The sequence below is a fragment of the Phocoena phocoena genome, chromosome 4 (assembly GCF_963924675.1).
Source record: "Phocoena phocoena chromosome 4, mPhoPho1.1, whole genome shotgun sequence".
NCBI classification, from domain to species: Eukaryota; Metazoa; Chordata; class Mammalia; order Artiodactyla; family Phocoenidae; genus Phocoena; species Phocoena phocoena.
The window spans coordinates 20,608,475-20,629,570 of NC_089222.1; the positions used below are offsets into that span (position 1 = coordinate 20,608,475).

General features: G+C 40.2%; 1 protein-coding gene across 1 annotated transcript; it reads left to right on the top strand.

Annotated features, from left to right (window-relative positions):
- Positions 1-19,664: 19,664 nt before the first annotated feature.
- LOC136122148 (14-3-3 protein gamma-like) lies at positions 19,665-20,506 on the top strand. The gene is given in 3 exon segments (XM_065875941.1): positions 19,665-19,751; positions 19,852-19,997; positions 19,999-20,506. Coding segments are annotated over 3 exon segments (741 nt in total).
- Positions 20,507-21,096: the final 590 nt, after the last annotated feature.

The following is a 21,096-nucleotide window of genomic DNA, read 5'->3' on the forward strand; positions in this document are numbered from 1 at the left end:
CTCCGCATTGGATTCAGGATGGCAAAAGTTCTCATTTATGGATAATGCCAATAACCAAGGGAATGGACTTAGAACTAATTAAGATAAATAATCAATGCTCCATGATTTCTGAGCAACTGACTGATTTCACTTTAAAAGATGTGTTATTTTTCAAAGCTAATACTAAGCTGACTTGGTTTAAGGTAAGTAAGGAATGGGGGATGCAAAACTTTGAGCAGATCGAAATGATTCATAACCTCTCCTAAATCAGCTAGAACTAGTTTTTCAGATTGCTGTCTGTTGTTTAGATTTTTTGTCCATTAAAGGTCTTGAGTATGAATGCTAGTTGATTCTAGGACATTACACCGTGATAAATTTATGTTATTTCTACTAATAAATTCTATTTAACTCTAAACAGTGGAGTTAGTTTGTGCCAACAAAATTATTGATGAAAATGATACATAAGTAATACTATGGTTTTAAAAGTGATTTATCAAGGCATCAGTCATTCAAGTGATACAGTATTAAGCATTTGTAAGAAAGTTGAGACAGATTAGCAATCATCATACTTTTTAAACTTATTTCTCCTGAAAATGGGGGAATTAAGCTAAATATGTGTTACATGGCAAAGGGCTGACATTACCACCATGCAGAGGTTTCTGGGAGTGGCAGGGCAGCATCCAGCCCTCACAACCTATAGGGTGGAGAACATGCAAATGTTTAGAGGGGGGGAAATACGCTGGCACTAGGTGTCCTCAGAATATGCCCCAAGCCATTAAGTCTCAGGTTTGAAACATGGCACCTTTTGATGAACTGTGCTCCGAGAAATATCACTATGCTTTTAAAATGTGGAGTTTCATGTGTGATGAGAAAATCTGCATGTATGGACTCAAAAGCCAGAAGGAAATATTGAGACACTCAATGTACTCTAAACTTCCTTGATTACCACAGGTCTTCTTAGGATTTTTGAGGTGATACGGTCCAAACCTGAGATGAAGTTGGTTTTTCAGCCTCCTGGAATGAAATGGTATATAAGGCGAATTAAGAATGCAGAGAGAAGATTTCAGATGAAATTTTCATATTGAAATAACTTTTAAAATACCCTTCAAACATGTCAGAAACAGTCTTTTATAGAAAAGAAATGACAAGTTCATTACATTTGCATGTCACATATCTGAAAGCTAAACTGACCCAAACTTCAAGAACAAATGTAGCCAAGAATCCAGAAGTGAACATGACCACTTTCCTTCCATCCTTCAGCACCGTGACCAAGCCTCACCTCCACCAACATGTGCGCCCTGCTCCCGGGGAGCCATTGGTCCACACTGACACAGCACTGAGCAGTCACTTGGAGATTACATGTTCATTTCCCTGAATCCACAGTGGACTGGGAGCTCCCTAGAGAAGGGACCATGTCTTTTATCTCTTTGTCTAATTGTGTTCTCCTGACATGAAGAAGGAATCAATAATTGCAGGAACAGAGGAGGTGGAGGAGAAGGAGAGATGGAGACTAAATAAGAAAGAAAAGTCTTGGGGCTTCCCTGGTGGCACAGTGGTTGAGAGTCCACCTGCCGAGGCAGGGGACACGGGTTCGTCCCCCGGTCCGGGAAGATCCCACATACCGTGGAGCGGCTAGGCCTGTGAGCCATGGCCGCTGAGCCTGCGTGTCCGGAGCCTGTGCTCCTTAACGGGAGAGGCCACAACAGTGAGAGGCCTGCGTACCACAAAAAAGAAAAAAGAAAAGTCCATGAAAAGAAAAAGCAGCACCACCTTCAGCTTATCTTTTTTATATGAAAATAAGTACCTAATCATGGAGAACTATGTGCTAATGTAAGGAGAGATAGAGGAGAGCAGAGACAGCAAACAAAAGACTTATACGAAGCAGGTGCTTTTTCCTCTGTGCTCTGGTAATCTAACACAGCAACCCAGAACACCTTGGGTTAAACAATGCATGCATAACCACCGCTTAAAAAAGGAAGACACTATTTCCAGCAACCCAAAAGACCCGTGTATCCCTTCCAAAGGACACTTCTCTCCCGCAAGCAAAGTAGCACTGCCCTGACTTTTTTGGGAAATGACTCCCTTGCTTTTCTTTGTAGTTTTTCTACTTCTGCATGCATGCCTAAAGAACATGGTTTAGTTTTGCCGGCCCTCTGAACTTGGTGTACGTGACATCATACTGCATGTATTCTTTTACCTTGCTCTTTTCATGGACATTTGGTCAGAGGTTAATTCATGACACATATAGCTATGATTCATTCATTTTCATTACTTATTAATATTCCCTTGTATGTACCACAATGTATCCATTCTAATGTTTCTGGACTGTTTGCATATTATTAAAAACAATGCTGCTCTAAGAAAAAAACAAACAAACAAAAACAATGCATATAGGGCACAGGACTGAGTAGTTACTGGAAATAAGATACAAGGTAGGAGCTTCGTCATAAATGAATATGAGAACCTAGTTTCTTAGATCTGGAATACAGGGATTTGCCTAAGGGAGGATTGGGCCTGGAATCCTAATTGTGTCCAAGTTAATGGCACTAGTTGACAGTCTTGCAGAGGGCAGGAAAACAAGCCAAGAAGGTCACTATACTTACTTTTACCCTCTGTAAATCTTCAATTTTTTGATATTTGCTAAATGAATTTTTCTTGAAATGGTGGAAAGGCCTGAAATTGTAACACAGCTAATATATCTCAAGATGTGAGGCAAAATGTTACCAGTTGGGTTCTCCAGAAGCTGACACTTGAGATGGAGTTTGAGGTACGAAAATGTTTTTGAATCTCAATAAAGGGATTCAAAGGGAGGAAGTAGGATTGGCAGAGGGAGAAGTCAAACTGAAATGCAGCCCTGATAAAACCTTAGCCAACCCAATGGGGAGATCTAGAGCAAATATTCCTGGTCATAATTTACCACATCAGGTCAAAGTGGCCAAGGTTTTATACCCCAGCTTTGCTTAGCCACCAGATTCAGGATGTTCCATAAAGGTTTGATCCCAGACAACATGCCTCTCTATAGCAAGATAAATTTTACTTCCTCCTTTCTGATTTGGATGCCTTTTTTTTCTTGCCCGATTGCTCCAGCTAGGACTTCCAACACTATACTGAGTAGGAGAGGTGAGAGTATGCACTTTGGCTTGCTCCTATCTTAGAGGAAAAGCTTTTAGCTTTACACTGTTGAGTATGATGTCAACTGTGGGCTTGTCAAATATGGCTTTTATTATGTTGAGGTAAATTCCCTCTATACCTAATTTGTTAAGAGCTTTTATCACGACAGGATATTGAATTTTGTCAAATACCTTTTCTGCCTCTATTGAAATGATCATATGATTTTATCCTTCATTCCGCTAAGATGGTGTATCACGCTTTTTGATTTGCAAACGTGAACTATCCTTGCATCCCAGGGATAAATCTCACTTGATCATGGTATTAATTGTCCTAATGCATCGGTGAGTTGCTACTGCCCTCTAGTGGTTGTAAAAAAGAGTAGCCCCTGGGATGATTACCTCCTGGGGACATGGAAATACAGTCTTCAGGTCTCTGGACTATGTAACCAGTGAGCTTTATTGTCGCATACTGTTAGGATGCCACAAAGAAAGGCATATCAAAAAAAATTTTCAGACATGGGAAAATGTGGGACAAATATCTGGCTAACTTCAAACAGAGAATAAATAAATCTCACAACCACCATCAAAACTTGACAATACCTTAAGTATATTAGTGACATAAAATATGTCCAATAAATGGGTAGACTCTATGTTCCTTGTAAGATTTCAGAATCCTCTTTGGTACATCTTAGCATGAGTCAAGATTTTGAATCAGAACTAAAACAGTTTCCAACGTATCCTAACTTGACATTGGCACCTGTGTCATCCATTTCTATAAACCTCAACACCTAGCACATGGTCTCCTATTTAGGAGGCACTCGATTAAGTTTCATGAAATGGTTAAATGAATCCACACAACTGCATATGTCAAATGGCTCATTCCATAGACAGAATATTAACAGCTAATATTTAGCAAGCACTTAACTATGTGCTGGGCATGGTTATATGCACTTAATATGCAATCACTCGTTCGATTCTTATGACAACCTTATGACATAGATACAATCATTATCATTACCTCTTTACAGTTAGGGGAACCTGCCCAGGCTACTCTAAGGTAGGGTTGAACTCACCCCCCCCCACCCACACACATGAAGTTAGGCATGACCATATTACTTGCTTGGACCAAAGAAATATGTGTGGAAGCAACATGCCACTTTCAGGCATAACCTCTAAGAATCAATGCATAATTCACAGCAGTCTTTTCCCCCTTCCAAGGTGATCATGGATGCACTTGTCAAGATGAACCTCTGTTAGCCTGGTCCCTGAGTGACTGACGAACAAAAACAGCCCCTGTTGGACATGTAGCATGGACAAGATATAAACCTTCACCGCGTTAAGTCATTGAGATTTGGGGCTTGTTTATTTTTTCAGTATAATCTGGCCTATCCTGAATATTATTTATTGAGCATGTAACAAATGCCATCAAGGTGCTAAGCTCTTTACATAGATCATCTCATTGAATTGTCAAAACAACCTTGCAAGGTAGATGTTATTATTCCTCTCGTATAGTTGGGCATGTAGCCTTGGAGATGTTACACAGTGTGACCTAGTCCTCCAGTTGCTGAGTCACAGAACCAACAAAGCATGTGCAATCATTTATCACTTGCCAGTTATTACCCCTTCACTACATGGGCTGCAGAGGAATGCACAAAACTAATACTACATGTTCTTAATCAAGGAGTTTGCCATCTTACTTGGAAAGGCAAATAAAAATGGCTAGCCATAAAAAAAGGAAAACAGTGGTCTGTGATGGCCTGAACGTTCAAAGAAGGTTTCACGGGAGGGCTGGCGAGGTGATCCGCATTGGTGGGGAAAAACATTTATGTGCACAGAACTGAGAGAGGATGTCTCAAGCGGGGCTAACGGCATAAGAGAAATGCATAATGACAGGAGCAAGGAGCATGTAAGTAGGGAAAAAGATCAGGCGGGCTAGAGCAGAAGGCTCAAATTGAAGTGGAGCAGCAGATAAAATCAGAAAGGCAAAATCAAGAGTATGGACATGAGTGTCAGGTGGAGGATTTTATTCATTTATTCATTCATTCGACAAAAAAAATTCTGACCACCTACAGTGTACCCAGCACTGTGCCATACACAGTGAGTGTAGTTTATGGTCTAGGGAAAAATTGATATTAATCAAATAATGACAAGGGAAGTAGAAGGTAAAGTAGGAGCAAGGGAAGGGGCCCCCATGAGGAGGGGTCTTGGGAAGTAATGAGTCAGTGCCCAGCTGGTTCATAGAGTCAGTCAACCAGTGCTTGTTGAACTCACAAGAGTGAATAGAGAGGAAAAGATTGGTATTACATTAATTATGATGGATGACCAGGCAAGATTAAGTGACTTAGGGAACAGAAATGAAAGGCTGGTTATGTGCTACAATAAGAATATTTTATCTGAAGTCACAAGACCTGAGTTCAAGCCTCCATGATAACATTTAAGATCTTTGTGAACTTGGGAACATTACTTGACTTTTCTGTACCTCAGTTTCTAGCTGTGTGACTTTGGGCAGCTTACTTAATCTCTTTTCCATTTCTTTATCTGTAAACTGAGGGCAATAATCACTACCTCACCCAGTTGCGAGAACTGAATGAGATAACTGAATGAAAATATCTGGCAAGTGTTTAAGTAGTCAATAAATATTAATCATGTCTTTATAAAACTCAGAATTTTAAGGAAAGCTATGCTTTTATATTAAAAATATTTGTGAAGTTATTTAAGGGTAAAAGAAGGAATTTCTATGGCACCAATAGAGAACATGGGAAAGACCCAGGGTATCGCATATACTTAATTTGAAACAAGTGTTGGCATGCTCTTCCCAATATGACAGGACTCTTGGTAGCTGCTCAGCTACACTCTTGGAAACTCTGAGGGTACCGGTTCAGTTGACAGGCTGCTCACTGGACTTTACTAATGTGTTACCCTTCCCAAGGCTGCACCTCCTCTAAGCCTGACACAGGTTGCCAACAATCAGCTTGAGAAGCGATATGTCCATGGCTGGTGGAGGAGGGAGATGGGGTAGAGAATCAGGTAGCCTCTGATGAAGAACCTTACTGCTGAGGATACACACATACAGACTGAGAGAAATTCTGGAGCTGGTTTCCATTGTCAGTCCCACCCCGGATAAGACTGTGCTAAGGATACTGAAAGACAAAGACAACTGAAAGGGAGAGGGAGGAAACACTAGCTCCAAAGCACCCTTCCAACCCTGTGGCATTCATCAGAACCATGGACACTTCCACCGTCAATGAGAGAGAGAAATAGGGAAGGTGGTAGCATGAGTCAACCTTCTCAGGCACATCCCTGCTTATCCTTGATACACCGGGGACTTTACTATGCAGAAGTAGCCCCCACCCTGCCTGGTGCAGCCCAGCCCAGCAGGTGCATGAGTACTGGAGCAAAAAGCTGCTGAATTTCAGCCCCCCTTGAACCTGTAACTACGATGTGCCCATCAGTCCCAGTGAAGCCAACTCGCTGGCATCTGAAGGCAAAAAGAGTCAAGTGACAGTGCTAAATTCAGTTTTAAGCAAGCATGTTGGCCCTTCTGTTACCCACAGAGGCCCCTGCATGCTGCTGAACCTCATCTTCAAAGAAAGTGGTTAGAGACCTCATGTTGGGCAGCTCACACCCTAAATGAGGCCACTGCTGGGAAAGGATATTTGGATTAGCTTCATGTCATGAAACTAAGATGGCAATGTCTACCTGCAGACCAGTTGAGAAGGAGCCCTGACAAGGTGTGTGTCCCCATGAGGGAGAAGGGACTGGAAGCTTACTCCCCTGTCCACTAGTGGATTCCTGAATGTAGTACCCAGGCCTCAGCTTAGGGCCTGACTTGGAGTTTTCCTTCAGAAAGTGCCCCTGGAAATGATACTAATAACTATATCTTCCACTTAAAATCACTGTGATAAGCAGTCTACGTTATTTCACTTACTTTTCATTGCAATCAGCATCTTCAGATTCCAGATATGAAAACTGAGGTTGTGAAAGGTTAAGTAACTTGTCTAAAGTCAAACAGTTAGTGAGTGATAAAATAATTCTAAACTTATGTTCTTAATTATAGTATCTGACATTGAGCCTGTGCTGAAAATTCCCCATGGTTATGGGTCCAGGAAAGAAATTGTCTTTCCCCAGCCAGTTATCAGGAAGCACTGAAAGTCTCTGAAGAACATCCTTACCGTACAGAGATGCAGGCACAGCATTTTTCAGTAGAGAAGTTTGGGAAATGAGTAAAAAGAAGATGAGGAAGTTCTTCTCTCTGGTTTCATGACTAAGGGCTCTGAAATGGAATTCAAGAATAAGAGTCATAATAGTAATAGTAGTAGTAGCAGCTGCAGTAACAATAATAGTAACTAATATTAAGAACCTACTGTATGCCAGGCATTCTTCTAAGGTAGTAGAATTAACTAAAGTATAGTAGGAATCACAAGACACGTAAACAGATTATATTATTACATTTACCAATTAAGTGATGGAGATTATAAGTATTTTTAAAAGACCAACCTAAAATAAAAACTCAAGAAAGATGGAAAAATAAAGGAATCAAGAAAGATATATCTTGCAAATATTACCAAAAAGGAAACTAGGCAAGCAATATTAATTGCATAAAAAATTTTAAGATTAATAAAAATAAGGAGCAATACAAGGAATAATAAAAAGAACAGTCAAACAAAAAATGTGGAATAATAAAGGCTGCAAATATGCACCAAACAACATGGGTTCTGAGGCAGATTGTATTTTCCAAAGTTGGCCACAAAAATATCTCCCATTCCACATGACCTTCTGCATTGTGACCCTGTTACTCCCCATGAAGAGATAGAGTCTGATTTCCCTGCCCTTAAATCTGAGTTGGCTTTGATCACTGGGTTGAAACCAATAAGATGAAACAGAACAGATGCTATGAGATTTCTGAGGGGCACTGTCAGAAGAAGGCTTGCAGTTTCTTCCTTGTTCTCTTGAAACCCACTCTCCAGACTCTCCTCCTTGGGGTGTTCCCTCTCAGAACCCAGCTGAATGCCATGCTATGAAAAAGTCAGGTTCGTAAAGGACCATGTGTAGGTGCCTTGGACATTAGCCTCGGCCTTTGAGTCACCATTGCTCAGGCCCTAGACCTCATGTGAAGAATTGTCCAGGTGATCCCAGTGCCTAGCTATTTGAGTCATTTGCTCCACAGGTTGAGGAGAAGAGACAGGCCATCACCAGTATTCCCTGCACAGATTCCTGACTCAGAATTCATGAGCATAATAAAAATATTATGTGTTATGCCACTATTCAGGCTCTGTTTTACAGTGATAGATAAGCAAAATAGGCTCAAAATATAATAAATCAAGTAAAGTAAACTGTTTAGGGGCAATATGTATAACATAAAAATTTATAAATTTCAAAGAAAATTTTAAAATTTATAATCATAGTAGAAAATGTTAACACAGCTCTATCAAAAAGCAATAGCTCAAACAAATAAAAAATTGTAAGAATAAAGAACAACACAATTAACAACTTGATCTAATAGATATGAGAATTCTAAACCCACAAAATAAATAACATATTCCTTACAAATTTAAATGCAACACTTATTTTTTTCATTATTTTTAAATTGATTTTGACCTTGCATTAGGTGACAAGAGAAGTCTAAAATAATTTTAAAGAATCAAATCAATACTATACAGACAACATTTCTTGATATAACACAATTAAATTAGAAATGAACAATAACAAAGAAAAACAAAGTTGGAGGTATCATGCTCCCTGACTTCAGCCTATACCACAAAGCTATAGTAATCAAAACAGTATGTTACCCACACAAAAACAGACATATAAATCAATGGAACAGAGCAGAGAGCCCCCAAAATATACCAATGTTATATGGTTAATTAATCTACAACAAAGAAGGCAAGAATATACAATGGGAAAAAGACAGTCTCTTTAATAAGTGGTGCTGGGGAAACTGCACACCTAAATGCAAAAGAATGAAACCAGACCAATTTCTTTAACCATATACAAAAGGAACTCAAAATGAATTACAGACTTAAACATAAGACCAGAAACCATAAACTCCTAGAAGAAAACAGTCAGTACACTCTTTGACATCAATCTTAGGAATATTTTTTTGGATCTGTCTCCCCAAGCAAAGGCAACAAAGCAAAGTAAATAAATGAGACTACAACCAACTAAAAAGCTTTTGCACAGCAAAGGAAACCATCAACAAAACAAAAAGGCAAACTACTGAATGGGAGAAGATATTTGCCAGTGATATATCTGATAAGGGGTTAATATCCAAATTATATAAAGAAATTATATAACTCAATAGAGACAAACAATCCAACATGGTGGCCAAGATGGCAGAGTAGGAGGACCCAGAGCTCACCTCCTCTCACAGACGCACCAACGTTGCAACTACTTACAGACCAACTATCGATGTGAATGACCTGAAAACTAGCAGAAAAGATTTTCCACAATTATAGATCTAAAGAAGGAACCACAAGGAGATGAATGGGAAGGGTGGAGATGTGGTGTAGTCAAGACCCATACCCCCAGGTAAGGAACCCACAAATGGGAGGATAAGCACCACTGGAAAGGTTTTCCCCAGCTAGCGAGGGATCCAAGCCCCATATTGGAGGGCCCAGCCCTGGGGTCCTGCACCAGGAAGACAAGCCCCCAGAATATCTTTCTTTTACGGTCAGTGGGGCTTGAGTGCGGGAGACACAGAAGGAGGTAGGAAACAGAGACTCTGTTCTTAAAGGGCTCACACAAAATCTCACACACTCCATGTCCCAGTGCAGAGCAAATTTAAAACTTTAGGTACATTCCTTTTAATTATGGAAAAAACTCAAACGAAAGTAGAGAAAAGTATAATGCAACCCTATGTATCCATTATCCAGCTTCAATCATTATTAGCATTTGACTATCTCAGAGTAAAAAACATCATATCATTCCATCCATAATTCCTTCAGTGTGTGTCTCTAAAAGATAAGCATCTCTCTCTTTTATTAAGCAAACCACAATTCTGTTATCACACCTAAAACAACTAATAGTAATTCCTCATTAATTTTTTATATAGTTAGTTTGAATAAGGATTCTAAACAAGGTCTATGTATCTTTTAATCTATAAGTTCAACTCTCTCTCTCTCTCTCTCACTAATTATTTGTTGAAAAAGTGGTGTTTTTCTTGCAGAATTTCCCGTGTTCTGGATTTTATTGATTCTGTCCTCGTGGGGTCAGAATGTTCCTTGTTTTTAACATGGAATATTTAACATGTTCCTTGCTTCCCTGTACTTCCTATAAATTATTAGTTAGATGTTGAGATCTAATTTGGTCAAGGTTTGGATTTTTGGCAAGAATACATCATAGGTGGTGGTGTGTACTCCCAGCACATCAACTCAGGAGACTTTAGAAGTCATCAGGGATTATTGCCCACCTTCGTTTGACCATTATGAGCTGCAAAGTGTTGATCTCCTAGCATATCATTTTTTATTTATTAACTAAAATTATTCTGGAAAGAGCTTTCCTTCATCAACTATTTAGTTACCCCGAGGTATGGTTTGTATCAGAAAAGCAGGATAAATACTGACACTTTCCATTTCTAAAAGGTTTTCAGGACAGTAATTTGATCTCCTAACATCAAAGATTCCATGAAGGATATTTTTAGTATCTTTACAAGTTCATGGATTTTAATATGCATGAAGTATTTCAATCCACTGCAGATATTACTCTTTTTGACGGTCATATTGTGCCATCTTTGGCCAATGACAATGAACCCCTTTAATTAGTCTTCAGGGTCCTATTGTTATGACCCTGGTAGTCTTTGATAGCTTCTTTGTTATCTATTGTGACAGATGTTCCAGGCTCATTTTGTACATTTTCTGCCCCAAATCTGGACTCAGCAATTCTTCAAGAAGCTGTGATTCCTTTCTGTGGGAATGATATTTAGAGAAATGTATTTTTTTAATGGACAGATTGGAAATAAATTAGTTATGTGGTCGTTTTAAGAAGCTAGAAGCAAAAAGTCCTTTAAAAAATAGTGGAAGAAAATAGTAAAGTTAAGGGCAGAAATTAGGAACTAAAAGATGGTTCCTTGCAAAACTAACAAAAATAGTTCAATAATAACAAAACAGACAAAATTTTAACCAGAATTTTAACAAGACTAAGTAAGAATGAAAAGGCAGAAATAAGCAATATTGTGGAGGAAAAAAAGGTACATCTACAACAGAGTCTAAAAATCATAATTTAATACTATAAATAATTTTCTCTCAATATATTAGTAAGCAGATATATTAGAAAAGTTCCTAGGAAGAATCTAAAAAACAAAGTGAAGACAAATAGGAAACCTGAATAAACCGAAAAACTATGAAAGAAATTGAGTTGAAAAGGGGAAAACTCTTCTTCACTCCCAAAGACCCGGAGCCAGCGGCGTTTGGTCAAAGTATTAAGGAACGTATAAAGTGAGACTTTTGCTTATCCGTTACCATATCACCAGAAACTAGAAGAGGGCCTGGCACATAGTGAGTACTCAATAAGTATGTGCTAAACAAACAATCTTGATCACACATAAACTGTTTCAAAGAATGGAAAAATATGGAATGATGGAAATTAACTGATGGTGTTACCGAGTCCAAGCTCATACTGCTCACCACATGACAGCCCAATAAACCAAGAGACAAGTTGCTGGGGCAAGGAATAGCAACTTTATTCCGAAAGCCATCAGACTGAGAAGATGGTAATCTAGTGCCCCATCTTACCTGAGTTAGAACTCAGGCATCTTTTATACTAAAAGGGAGGGGTGGGGCTAGTTGTTGCAAACTTCTTGGTGCCAGAATCCTTTGGTCCTGCCGCTGTCCATGTAGGTCTGGTCACAATGTTCCTGTAAACCTCCAACAAGACTATCATTATTTTCTGTTCTGCAACTTTTTATCTCTACATGAATGGAAAAGTGTTATACCATTAAAGGTCAAGCCTGGGAAGCAGGGCCCCGAGAATGTGCTATTAGGTATATTTCAGGCTACAGGCAACATTACTTTACAAAGGTACAGAGCCAGCAGACTAAGCACAGGCAACAGAGCACAAAGGTGAGAGCTAAAGGAATAGGTCCAATATGGAGTCAGGCTTGTTCTTCATTGTTACAGTGGGGGAGGACACAGGCTCAGCACTAAAATGAGGGATGGAAGGAAGGAAGGGAAGAAGGAGGGAGGGAGAGAGAGAGGGAATTATAGATCAATCTCATTTATAAAACTAAATGGAAAAACTTAGGTAAAATACCATTAAATTGAATACAACAGTATAATCTGATAAGATAGGGCATATCCCAGGAATGCAAGGAAGTCTATTCACATAATATACCACAATACCAGATTAAATGAGAAAAACTATGTGATTAGCTTAGAAAATGCAGGAAAAGATTTGATTAAATTTAACACTTAATCAGGATTAAAAGTAACTTCTAATAAAATAATTATTATTCTTTTAGAAAATAATTTCTTTAACACGTGACAGGGCATTTATCAAAACCTAACACAAATAATATGCTTAATGGTGAAACATTACAGGTTGTCCCTTTAAAATCAAGAACAAGGCAAAAATGCCTCCATCATCGCTTCTATCCACCATGGTACTGAATACAAGCAATTCAATTCATACAAACTTAGAACTGAAAAGAGGAAATTAATTTGCAAATGAGAGAATTCGGCAAGCTTGCTAGAGCTAGGAGTTATATACAAAAATCAATTGAAATTCTATGCAATAGCGATAATCAAATAGAAAACATAATAGGAAAAGATCCCATTCACAGTACCAAAAGATTAAAATCTGTAAGGAGCCTTGGAATAAATAGATGTGCTTTACGAAAAAATTATAAAGTGTTATTGAAGTACATGAAAGGAGACCTGAACAAACAGAGAGATACTCCACCTTCATAGACAGGAAGACTTCATCTCATAAAGATGTCAAGTTTTCCCCAAAGTAACCTATAAATTTAATGTAATTCCAATCAATATCCCAACAGGGGTTTTATTTATGGAATGTGACAAGCTCATCCTTAAATTCACATGTAAGAGTAAAGGGCCAAGAAAATCATTGATTGTTCTGAAGAAGAGGAGCAAGGTGGGTAGGTGTGGAGAGGGTGGGACTGAGAGATGGCAGTGGGGCAAGGCAGGAAGTTACTTGCCCTTCCATTTATCAGACTTTCTATAAAGCTATTGTGATTAAGAAATAGTGTTACTGGTGCCAAGATGGACAAGTAAATCCAGCTCTGCCACTTATTAGCTACGTGACTGGGGCAAAATTCTTAGCCCTCTGAGCAACTTCTTTCATCCTATCTGGAAAGTTAATTTTATATCATCTACATCATAGGTGGGTTATAGAAACTACATAAAATAACAGATTTCATTACTGCCATTGTTTTTCATTTCTTAAGACATAATTTTCCTCACCGGAGCCAAAATTAGGTCAGAGAAACCAGGACTTTGTTACTAAGGAGCAAGAATTATAAATAATTTCTTTTCATTGTGTGAGTTTTAAACTTATTACACGTGGCATGCATGCCTTCAACAGCACAGAATTAAACTGAGGCTATTAACTCAGAATATCCAGTTAGAATAGCAGGCCAAGGTCAGCCAGCGTGAGGATAGCAACTAACACTTTTTACTGCTTCTCGGAGGCCAAGAACCACTTTTTACAGCTCTGGTCTAAAGTTGGTGAGCAGGGCTCTGGGACACAGTCCTGACTGGAACCTCTAGACCCCAGAGATTCTCACACCTTTTTTTCCACCACTACACACATGATCCATGATGTCCCCTTGAGGGTCAACGCCATGGATGTACTCCGATTATGGGCAGCAGCAAGATAAAATCGACTACGGTTTATGAGTAATGCCTAGCAATTCCTTTCTCTCCTTCTCAAGAAAGTCATTAAAAGCAAGTGAGATGGGTTTTAAGGGGAAAACTCTGAAACAGCTCTAATTTTTATGAATTAGACTGATCAAATGAATTAGATTGCTCAAAACTTTATTACAGAGTCCAAGCTCGCTCTGCTTGCCTCATGACAGGCCAATAAATCGGAGTCAAGGTGTTGAGGCAGGGAAGACGACTTTATCCGGAAAGCCGCGAGAAGATGGCAGACAAGTGTCTCAAAAGAACCATCTTATCAGGTCTGGATGCCAGTTTCTTTTATAGAATCAGAGAGGGAAGTGAAGTAAAAAGGCAGAATAGAGAGGGCGAGGCGGGGAGGAAGTAAAGTAAAAAGGGCCATCAGTCTTGCAGAACATCTCCTGGAACGGCCAGCCTTGGGCAGGGGATGTGTTAATTTCTTCTTTCTGGCAGCCATTCACAGGTGGGTAGGGTTCCCTGAGGCAGACCATTATGTATGATTGTAATAACAAAAGCAACAAAAAGCAAAGGTTAAAGTCAAAGAAACAGATCCAACATGGAGTCAAAATTGGCTCTTCCCTGTTACAGCTTCACACCTTTCTTACAGCAATCATTACTGTCACAAGAGCACAGCTGAGCGCTCTAAACATTTAGCCTCAGGTATCACCTCTCCTAGTGACACTGCCTTCCAATGGCAGGAACAACCTTCTCTCCTCAGTCTTCACAAATCTCCAGGAGGAGCCTGAATTCTCTCTCTCTCCCCCACCCCCTGGGTGGCGGTGGTCACTTCCAGCAGGTACCACACATCTCTGGATCGCTTGGGAACTCTCATCACGATGTCTACGTTTCATAAAATGAATTCTGAAGGTTGGAAATCAAAATCCTATCTGGGTTGAGTTTCAGGTTTCCTGGTTCAAAAAGGAAACGGGAATCTTTTGGTTCAGTGGCACTTTTCAAAAGAAGCGTAATTGAAGTCTGAAATGTTGCATAAATGGAAGATATAAGTTTTAATTGAAAAATAATTATAACCACTTAATCATTTTTAAATGAGGGCTGTAATTGCAGTCAGCGCACAATAGCCACATACAGACACTGAGATTTGCGCAATAAAGCAGGGATGGTACAGCTTGATTTGCTAATAGCACTTCCACTTCTCCTCCCTTTGTCTCAAAGATTAATTCAGGCAAGGGCTATTAGTGCTGTTAATTGGTTCTGTAATTTAGACCTTGTGCCTGTGAATGAATGACTGATGTAGTCGCTCAGCCAATAAATGGGAGCACTCTGTCAACGCTCCCCATTGTCCAGCAGGGCACCGTCCCGCTGCCCAGCTTCCCTCCTGCCAGCCCTTGGAGACAAAAGAGGCACAGCGCCTATTCTGGGTCACTGCTTCAGCAGGACCTGAGATAGGTCAACAAGATGACTTTGAAATGAGGCTGACTTATTGAGTCTAGTGGACACTCAACTAGCACTCTTCCCCCTCACCGGGGGAAGGGTTTTGTTTTGATTTGAACCCTCTTCTTACTTCGTGATGAGGCTGGCAAGGAATAAGAGGCCCAGTTGTTATGGACCTTTGGCAAAAGAAAGCGCCAACCGTAACATTAGCTTGAAGATAAATGCACCCCAGAGCTCAGGAAGAAAACATTCTTTAATTGCTGCAGCACCTTCTTGGCATGGGCACAGCACCCCCAGGGATGATTTGGAGAGTTATCAAACCCAGTGGGGGTCCATACCGATTGTGCCAACCCCTGAGGACTTTGGAGCTAATTGCAAGCTGAAACACCACCAAAGAGGCATCCTGATTGAAGACTCACTCACCAGCATGGTCATTTGCAAAGCCATGCTGGATTTCAGGATTCAGAAAAATTTCCATTGCTCTAAGAAAGAGTCCCCCTCTAGGACGGCAGGTCCCTCCCTCGCTGCCACAGATATTCAAATAGATGCCCTTCAGAATGAAGACATTGGGAATGAACGGGCACCTGCCATTTTAGCTCCTGAGAGCAGCCTCAGGCCAGGGACTGGCAAAGAAGATGAGGGTGTGGAATGCCCTGAAGAGGGGAGGGGATTGGAGATGAAAGGGGCTTCTGTGACCCACTTGACATTGAGCGTGGATGTTCCCTGAATTCTGTGCAAATCGTGTACTGAGGTTACACGTTCATGCTTCTGCCCCACCGACCCATCCCAAGGGGGGACGGGGAAGGCTGTGTTTGGTTTGGATCCCATTTACAAAGTGATTCTTCTCTCCAAAATAAAAGTTAAAAATCTCTTCTATCCATACAACAAACTATACTATATGGGCTCAGATGAGAGAGAGAAAGGGAAGCAGCAAACACCAAGAAGCTGTTTCTGGAATAACAAACTACAAATTTCCAGCCACAAACTCAGATGTTTAAGAGAGTAACTTTTTCCATTCTTTAATGACTGAGCATAATTTTTACTTTGAACCCCATTTCACTCAACAACCGAAACTCATATCTTCCTCCTACGTTTTCCTGAGGGTTGAATCCAAGCTCCAGAGCTGATATGGTATCAAGGCATCAGGTAGGCATCGTCTGTAGAGAATTTAAAAGCAATTATAAAGTCTAATCAACGTCAATCTGCTTTTTATTATCATCGTGTGACAATTCTATAGAATGTCGATGATAAACTTCTCCCCCCAGAAGTGTCTTTTGTTGGTCTAATATCTAAACAATTGCTGTGGATACTCGAGTATATATGTAGGCTGCAAATCAGGATATTTTTATTACTTCTCTTTTAATACACAGTTTCTGCCTGGAAGTTAATTCAGAAAGTTTCCTGCTGCCCAGTTGGCCCCAACACACTCGAAGTTAGCTGCACACATTCGTTTTAAGAGTAAAATTTAAGGGTTCAGAATCACTGTGTTTGCTTGAGGCACAGTTTAATATCTCCACCTCCTGTGGTACTTCATATCCCTGCATTTAATCAGTAGATTTGAAATAAGCCATGATAGCATGGTTATTGTAAAGGTAAAGAACATATGTTACTTCAATTCTGTCGTTCTCTGAGACCACTTGGAGTTTTTTTGGTTTAAAATTTAAAGCCGAGTGCAAACTACAGTGTAATTTGTTTCTTTCTTTAAAATAATCATAACCTACGTAGAAAGTATTAATTCACTACTTTTCCCCTTTCCTGTATTGTATTTGTTTTATTTTTACTTACTTTCTGTTACCTGACATGATTATATATGTCATGTTTGAGAAAAGAAAACTTTGAGACGTTTGAGAAAAGAAAACTTTCACTGCTTACGTTTTTTTCTTTGGCCATTGTTATTATTTGTTTCCTTTCATGATTATACTGAAAATAATTTGGTCCTATAGAGGGAGGAAATGTTGACAAGTGATCCTCTGTGGGTGTCAAATAACAGTGGACACACACCGTAGTTAGAGTGGACATACTGATCAGTGAAATGGGACCTTTTCTTGGTCTCTGATTTGTGAACCTTTTGTGTCTAAGGATGATTGGGAAAGCAGGGTCTGCTTGGGATGTCATCCACGAGTAGTGGAGGACTATTCCAAGACTGGGTTTGAGTAGACACCGGGGAAGGAAAATTGTCTTAGGTTTGTAACCTGCGTATTCAGCTCCTTCACTGTATCTTGCAAAACATACTGGAGGGAAGAAAATCCCTGAGCTTTACTCTCATGATTACACTGGGCCCTTACACCGAACTGAAACATGACATACATCTCATGTAAAGATGTGTCTGGCACAGCAAGAACTATGGAGACACACAGAAAAGGTTCCCAGAAACCCGGTCTCTGCCAAAGGGCCAGGAGTGGCCATTCTATTCCTCATCCCAGGTGAAGACTTTCAAAAAGCTCCATAGTGAAGAGAAAATTGAAAGTGATGACGGAACCTATCGGTATATGCTTCATCAGATGGATACATTTATATTTAAGTTAACTGTCCAGCAAAAAAGTTGAGTTCAATCTCATTAACAAACTTCTTTTTGGTCTTAATAAACATCCTCAAAGATTGTTTCAAATAGATCTGGATGGTCTGGCTTTTAGAATCAATGAGTAGGTCACACAGAGAGGCAGCTCCCTTCCCTACCAAAGACCACATTAGCAACCTTATTTCTGTCTGAGTGAGCTTCACGCTACACTCAAATTCTTCTAAAAAATAAATAAAAATACCATAAAACCTTGAGTTGCACAGAAGATAAGAACCTGAAAAGTACTTTAATCTAAGACAGTAATTGGAGGCATTAATCATATATAATTGGAGGGTAGAGACCTCTGCCCACAAATTTGACATTAATTTCCCTGAAAGAAGATACTAAGACACAACCTTGTAATGGAATTATTAATCTGATTAAAACTTTACTCATGAACGTGAACAAGCAAATCGAAAGAGAAGAAATAAAGATGTCCACAAATACAGAAAAAGGTACTTGGCAGACAATAACCAAAGAATTGCAGGTTAAAATGGGGTGTCACTTCCATCTATTCTTTCTTGAAAGTAGTAAAATATTGATAATCCTCAGTTTTTGAGGGTATGGGAAATTGTCATTTAAATATACTGTTTTTTAGCAGGAGTATAAGCTGATCTAACTTTTTGAGAGGACAATATGATCAAAATTTTAAATATGTATTTTTTTTAAGCTCATACCAGATATTTCACTTCAGGGATTTTATCCTAAAGAAATAATGAAACGAGGGGGAAAAGATTAATGTTCTAAGATAGCAATATCATTGATGTCATTATAAATAATTATAATTTAAAAATTGGAAACAACTAAATATACATTATATGTGATTGATTATTTTTTAAACTAGCTGAATTTTTTCCTTTTTTTAACTGAAGTATAATTGATTACAATGTTTGATGTGTATAGCAAAGTGATTAGAAGATATATATAGATATACATATATTCTTTTCCATTATAGGTTACTACAAGATATTGAATATAGTTCCCTGTGCTATACAGTAGGTCCTTGTTGGTTATCTATTTTATATATAGTAGTCTATAACTGTTAATCTCAAATTCCAAATTCATCCCTCCCCCCCCCTTTCCACTTTGGCAATCATAAATTTGTTTTCTATGTCTGTGAGTCTATTTCTGTTTTATAAATAAGTTCATTTGTATTATTTTTTTAGATTCCATATATAAGTGATATCATATGATATATGTCTTTCTCTGTCTGGCTTACTTCACTTAGTATGATAATCTCTAAGTCCACCCATGTTGCTGAAAATGGCATCATTTCATTCTTTTTTATGGCTGAGTAATATTCCATCATACCACCTCTTTATCCATTCATCTGTCAATGGACATTTACATTGCTTCCATGCCTTGGCTCTTGTGAATAGTGCTGCTGTGAACAGTGGGGTGCATGTGTCTTTTCAAGTTAGAGTTTTCTCTGGATATATGCCCAGGAGTGGGATTGCTGGATCATGTGAAATAAATTACAGTATAGACAAATGATGCAATACTACGCAGGTTTTTAAAAGACTGGGGTAAATTTTGATATAATAGCATAAAAAAGTATCCCATTATATTAAAAAAAATGAAAATAAAGAGATTAAGAGCTGCCTCGCGCCGGGTCCCGCGGTCTCAGCTCAAGCCGCAGCCTTCACGCCATCACCTCAGCTGCTCACGTCCTGGGTCGGTCCTTCCGGCACATGGGCTCCAGCCGCGCCCGCAGCCGCCCTCCAAGCCCTTCAGGCCGCCCCGGTCTCCTCACCTGGCCCGACCCAGCCCACGAAGATGGTGGACCGCGAGCAACTGGTGCAGAAAGCCCGGCTGGCGGAGCAGGTGGAGCGCTACGATGACATGGCCGCGGCCATGAAGAACGTGAGTCCCCACCACCACCCTGCCACCTCGCCCCAGCCCCTTCGCAGACGCGGGCTTTCACTGGGTCGACTTGGGGACTAGTCACCTGTCACTCCTGCAGGTGACAGAGCTGAATGAGCCACTGTCCAATGAAGAAAGAAACCTTCTCTCTGTGGCCTACAAGAATGTAGTTGGGGCACGCCGTTCTTCCTGGAGGGTCATCAGTAGCATTGAGCAGAAGACATCTGCAGATGGTAATGAGAAGATAAGAGATGGTCCGTGCTTACCATGAAAAAATAGAGAAGGAGTAGGAGGCCGTATGTCAGGATGTGCTGAGCCTACTGGATAACTTCCTGATCAAGAATTGCAGTGAGACCCAGTATGAGAGCAAAGTGTTTTACCTGAAGATGAAAGGGGACTATTACCGCTACCTGGCCGAAGTCGCCACTGGAGAGAAGAGGGCGACCGTCGTGGAGTCATCTGAGAAAGCCTACAGCGAAGCCCATGAGATTAGCAAGGAACACATGCAGCCCACTCACCCCATTAGATTAGGCCTGGCCCTTAACTACTCCGTTTTCTACTATGAGATCCAGAACGCCCCAGAGCAAGCCTGCCACTTGGCCAAGACCGCTTTTGATGACGCCATTGCCGAGCTCGACACTCTCAAGGAGGACTCCTACAAGGACTCCACGCTCATCATGCAGCTCCTCCGCGACAACCTCACGCTCTGGACAAGTGATCAGCAAGACGACGACGGTGGAGAAGGCAACAATTAAGGCCCCCAAGTGGGCTGGTAGCACACGCTGATGCTACTACTGCAGTCTTTATTTTTTTCCCATGAGTTGGGGGTCAGGTAGGGGAGGGAAAGGGAAAAAATGACCTTCCTAGGGAGAAACCCACGACCTGTCCTGTCTTTGATCGCCTCTTTGACATTTTTGCCAAAATACCACTAGTGGAAAGTCAGGCTAGCTGTCCTTAATTTAACTTATTGCTAGAAAATAGGGGTTTTTTTTTAACATCTTTATTGGAGTATAATTGCTTTACAATGGTGTGTTAGTTTCTGCTTTATAACAAAGTGAATCAGTTATACATATACATATGTTCCCATATCTCTTCCCTCTTGCGTCTCCCTCCCTCCCACCCTCCCTATCCCACCCCTCCAGGCGGTCACAAAGCACCTAGCGGATCTCCCTGTGCTATGCAGCTGCTTCCCACTAGCTATCTACCTTATGTTTGGTAGTGTATATATGTCCATGCCTCTCTCTTGCTTTGTCACAGCTCACCCTTCCCCCTCCCCATACCCTCAAGTCTGTTCTCCAGTAGGTCTGTGTCTTTATTCCTGTCTTACCCCTAGAAAATAGGGTTT